The 5,529-nt window shown below is 42.9% G+C and overlaps 2 protein-coding genes across 2 annotated transcripts; one reads left to right on the forward strand and one right to left on the reverse strand.

The window, feature by feature from the left end:
- Positions 1–471: 471 nt before the first annotated feature.
- On the forward strand, positions 472–2,968 carry MELLADRAFT_69689 (uncharacterized protein; the record flags this gene model as incomplete). The annotated part of the gene is made up of 5 exons (XM_007418746.1): positions 472–475; positions 632–715; positions 785–958; positions 1,052–2,665; positions 2,751–2,968. 5 exons carry the CDS (start codon positions 472–474, stop codon positions 2,966–2,968), a joined length of 2,094 nt encoding a protein of 697 aa, XP_007418808.1.
- Positions 2,969–4,121: 1,153 nt separating this feature from the next.
- Positions 4,122–5,483, reverse strand: MELLADRAFT_113989 (uncharacterized protein; the record flags this gene model as incomplete). The annotated part of the gene is made up of 4 exons (XM_007418763.1): positions 4,122–4,544; positions 4,623–4,717; positions 4,976–5,263; positions 5,435–5,483. 4 exons carry the CDS (start codon positions 5,481–5,483, stop codon positions 4,122–4,124), a joined length of 855 nt encoding a protein of 284 aa, XP_007418825.1.
- Between the last annotated feature and the right edge of the window lie 46 nt (positions 5,484–5,529).

Genomic DNA, 5,529 nt, shown 5'->3' on the forward strand with positions numbered 1-5,529 from the left:
GACCAACTACAGAGTGTAGACCCAAAAGTAAAGATAGTTTCCGATGATACAATCTTCTATATTCCTTAAGTATTGACAGCAATCTGGCCACTTATCTCCTACCCTAGCCGCTCGACCAGTTGCCAGGATATGTGAGGGTCTTGCTGAAGCACCAGCAGATGATCGAGGTCGACAATTAAACACATATGAGGGTTGGCTGATTTCTATATGAAGGCTGACAGCCAGTTTGCTGATCAACCTTTTCACTAATTCTTCTTTTCATAGAACTCGCCGAAGTGATCAACTGTGAAAGAAGGAGCCGTTGCGCTGGACCCTACGTTGAAGATATGATAAAGCAAGCACCTACTCATCTTGAAAGTATGGAAGAGAGATCTCGCCTTGGACGTGGTTAGTGATGCAATTACTTCTCTTCTATCTCTTCCCCCTTTGAATGTGTATTGAGATTTTGTCTCCTTAGAAAACACGTGGACCATGGGTAAGCGCGGCCTTGTCCGAGGAGAGCACTTCCATCGAAAGATTGATCGACCAACTACAGAGTGTAGACCCAAAAGTAAAGATAGCTTCCGATGAATACAATCTTCTATATTCCGTAAGTATTGACAGCAATCTGGCCACTTATCTCCTACCCTAGCCGCTCGGCCAGTTGCCAGGATATGCGAGGGGCTTGCTGAAGCACCAGCAGATGATCGAGGTCGACAATCAAACACATATGAGGGTTAGCTGATTTCTATATGAAGGTTGACAGCCAGTTTGCTGATCTTTTCACTAATTCTTCTTTTCATAGAACTCGCCGAAGTGATCAACTGTGAAAGAAGGGGCCGTTGCGGGTTGGGCCATCTCCACCGGCCAACTCCAGTTGAGATTCCCGAGAATTTTGCTGAGTTTGATGATGAGGCGTTCGCCAATCATTCCATCGCCAATCATTCCATCAAGATGGAAGATGGACGCTTTGCATCAAGTTGAGTCTTTTGCCGCAGATGCAGCTACAACCTTCCTATCATGGAGGTTGCTCTTGACTGACCACAACTAATCTCAATTTCCTCGCCTATAGATGTGATCGATAATGTTAGACGAAGAAAACGATCTCAATCGCCACCGGCAAAAAGCCACTTAGAGAACTCTGCTTTTGCACCTGAGAAGAGAAAGCGTCGACTTCATTCACCACCAGCTCACTTACCCTCCACTAGAAAGGAAACCCGTATGTCTTTGTTCTACATCAGAGACCAACACAAAGCTGCAAAGACTAATCAAATTCCCTCGCCTATAGCTGTGATTGATCAATTGCCACCGCCAAAGAAACACTTAGATAACTCTGCTTTTGGACCTGAGAAGGAACAGGCTCGAATGTCTTCACCATCAACTCGCCGCTTGGACAGGAATCGTTCTCAAGTCGCTCATCGATATCGATCCCGCGACCCACAGAACTCTGCTGTTGGAGCTAGTAACAAAATCCGACAATTCAGATCTCCGTCACCGAGTCGCAGCCTAGATATTTCTTCTAGAGATGTCAATTCCCTTCGATCAATGCCGCCAAGGCGTGGATCGGAGTACTCTAATTTTGGATCTAGCAAGAATCAAAACAGAACTCAATCACTATCACTTTCTCAAAGCCTTAAAAATCCTGCTTCTGGAGTTTTCAGTCGCCTTCAATCACATGGTCTAGAGAGATCTGTTGTTTCAGCTGGCAAGCAAAGACATATATCTAGATCTCCATCGCCAACTCGTACCTTACAAAACTCTGCTTCTCATGATCGAAATCACCTTCAATCTTTACCACAAATACAAGGCTCAGACTACTCTTCTTTCGGAGCTGGTATGCAACAACCCCGAATTCGTCCATCTCGAGCTGTAAATCAACTTCCATCACACATATCAGAGAGCTCATCTTTGGATCCGAAACCTGAACGGAAGGAATCCGAAGCGCGGTTACCTATTGTCGATGTAGAAAGCTCCACTTGCGTGTCTGCAGAGAAAAGATCACAACTGTACGAGTCATCACCACGATATCAAATTTCTGGAGCATTCCCTCTTTCACCACCTTTTCCAGAGCACCCAAATTCGTCTGACTCATCCTCAGATGCTCCATCACCAACACGTACCTTCCAAAACTCTGCTTCTCATGATCGAAATCGCCTTCAACCTTTACCACAAATAAAAAGCTCAGACTACTCTTCTTTCGGAGCTGGTATGCAAGAACCCCGAATTCGTCCATCTCGAGTTGTAAATCAACTTCCATCACACATATTAGAGAGCTCATCTTTGGATCCGAAACCTGAACGGAAGGAATCTGAAGCGCGGTTACCTATTGTCGATGTAGAAAACTCCACTTGCGTGTCCGCAGAGAAAAGATCACAACTGTACGAGTCATCACCACGATATCAAATTTCTGGAGCATTCCCTCTTTCACCACCTTGTCCAGAGCACCCAAATTCGTCTGACTCAAAAATACCTCGACCTCAATCACCACCACCTAGTGAGAGCCTGGAAACCGTGACTGATCAACAAATGCAGCTATCAAAATCTCTATTACCAACGCACGGTATGACAAACCACGCTTCTGTGGAACCAGCATCTCTTCGCAGCGCCACTCAAAATAAGTCGCCTCCTCCAAAGGATTCTTCACCCGTAGGTAATGTTGATAAATTCGACAGTGATGAAAAAAAAGGTGAGTTATTTTTGATTTAGTGACTGAGAATGGATGAATTACATAACTCCCAAACTGATAACACTTCTTCTTTTACTTTTTCAAGCCACACCATCCATCTCAAATTGCCAGTGCAGACTCTCTGCCACACGGTCTATCTTGGCAAGTGGCCTTGACCCTCTCGAACACTTGCTTAAACAAAACATGTGTAATGAACAAAGATACAAGGAAACTGCGCTAATATTTTTAAGAATGTTTGATGAAGTGAAATTGGTACAAGGATGTGGTGAACACGTTCACAATTGTTCTAATTCGGTGGTTTAATTTCCATCCCCTCTTCCTTTCTCCAAGATCTTTGACTGTATATATCTTCTCTGTGTGCCTCAAACTGCTGAACCATTGCTTTGCTTGTATATATTTTTTGTGTGCGATTCCAATGCTATTTTTTATGATCTTCATTACCTCTTGACTGTATATATTTTTTCCACTCTTTTCAAACTGTTGGGTTATTGACATATAGTTTATATACTCTTCAAACTGTTGAGATCTTCACTGTATATATTGCTTCCATTCTCTCAATCAATTTTTTACTGTACATATGTATTCACGAAGAAGTTTCAATACCGAAGGAACAAAACACGCAAATGATAAAATTGAGAAACAGTCTCTTAAAGTTTCGAGAGGAAACTACGAGGCTTGAAGATTAACACAACAAAAGTAGATAGTCATTAGACTACCCACCTCCCGATAGGATTTTGGTATAACATATTTCATCATTGCCCGCTCCTAGCAACGCCCGCTCTTAGATATGTCAATCTAATAAAATCCAATGTCCAACTTCTCTCACGATTTCGAAGTCATCCCCCATAACAGATCCTCAATGAAATAGTTGTAAAAAATTCTAAATGAATTCCTTGAAAGATGATTTAATTGATTGAAGAAATTTAAATAAAACGAGAATAAGGCCAAAAAACGAAGGTCAAGATCGAAATGAGGAAAAGGCAAGATAAAGTAAATAAAAACGATATCTAAATGATCGAAAAGGAAACATAAAGTGAATAAAAAACGATCTTCTGGTCCAAATTGTTTTAAGATCAGAATAAAAATGTGATGACTTGGGATGTTGGTAAGCAATCTCAATCAGAGAATGCTTACAGCGCGGGTCTTCGGTAAGTCCTTTAGGAAAACGGTCTTATCTCGGGATCGGAGATGTAAAACGAAGAAGAGGTGAAGGATAATAATTATTCAAAACTGTTCCTTGATTATAAAGTTTTCTCTTTACTCTTCTGTAGCTATATTGTCTCGGATTACTAGTTCAACTTCCTAGAAGTTCATGACACAAGACTTATGATATATTTCCTACGGGCGCGCAAAGTGAATATTTGACAACAGCTTTGAAGGACAGATTTAGGATTTCCAAAAGAAATGAAGTGGAAAAGTAGGTATGTAAATGAGGGAGCCAAATTCAGAAAGTGTGCTATTTTGACAACGCGCGTGCTTTTGCTAACAAAGATTCGAGGCTTTCGGAACCACCTTCTACAGTTATCAGATACCTCTCAGTCTGGCGAAGGTTAGAGTAAAATTCCTCGCGATAACATTGCTTCGGGAGGTTTGGAGCCACAGCAGCCCTCTCATCAACTCTAGTTGAAGGCTGTCTTCGCGAATCCAGACGTTGAGCGGCTGATCGTGCGCCTTGTGTTTCTTTTGCATAATGTATTGATAGCTTGTCGACCGTATGGAGAAACTCGCGGTACCTCTCTTCGCGCCACAGCGAATCGACCACAATAACATTGCCATCTTCGTCGTCCTCCGTGTCCGAGCAACAGTCCACGTTGGGAAGATAGAGCAGAGCATGTTCGCCCAGATGCTGCTTGATTGTAGATTTGCGGTACTCAAAGAGCTAACAAGTTTTACAAGTAAAAGATCAGAGAATATTCCAGTGATACACATTATGTATCAACTACCAAAAACAACTTACGGTTCTTTTTCGATCACTCTTCCGTCGTGTTTGTCGCATGTTTGGATTACGTGCCATCTTTGCTATATCTTGTGCGCGTCCCCTCACCCATCTCTCTATCACACCAACCAATAACATATCACCGTTGTGCTCTGGGTCGATTGAATAGCGGGAAAACGCAGCATGATCCTTGGCCCAGTTCCAGTGTTTCACAACAAACCGTATCATGATGTCGTTCCATCGAGAGTCTCCGGCGATGATCCACTGGAACGTAACTCGTCGGATACCTGATTGGGCCAAATCAGCGAGGAATAGATGCTTATAAGTCCCCCAGCAAGGTTTTTGTCGACCTCGTCGTGAAGGATCGTCGTGACGGGTAGCAGGGCTGAAGATATTGGAATTGAATACCGTCTTGTCATTTGTGATTGCATCATCTGGATGTTCTGGAAGATGGGATATCTCGGCTGTTGTTGGTGATGGTGGCCAGGTTGGCTGAACGTCTGTGACTCCAAGTAAATACCTGATGTACTCGGCCACCGCTTGACAGTAACCCGTGTATTGAGCTGGTAACCAACTGGACACCGCGTGGTTCTGTGATTTGACGGAACCGGCTATCCTACCATGCTTTAGGAGCTTTGAAGTCGAAGGGAGCTTTACTAAATCTGGAGGTAGAAATGACCACAGCTCAGAGTCACGAGTCAGTTCCTATATAGTATATATGGGTGAATATATGTAAATTACAAGTGAAACACGACCGACTTTCTTGTGAACTCATTCTGGTGTTTAAGTTTCGCTACTTTTTCTTGCTGGGATTATAGTATGCTGAAACGTACGAACTGGGTAAGACGGCCTCTCTTCAAGACCTTTTGATTTTTGGTACATCTGGTGAGTAACATCCGCTCATAGTATTAGAGTGATGTACCTTCAA

The sequence above is a fragment of the Melampsora larici-populina genome (assembly GCF_000204055.1).
Source record: "Melampsora larici-populina 98AG31 unplaced genomic scaffold MELLAscaffold_104, whole genome shotgun sequence".
Classification (NCBI taxonomy): domain Eukaryota; kingdom Fungi; phylum Basidiomycota; class Pucciniomycetes; order Pucciniales; family Melampsoraceae; genus Melampsora; species Melampsora laricis-populina.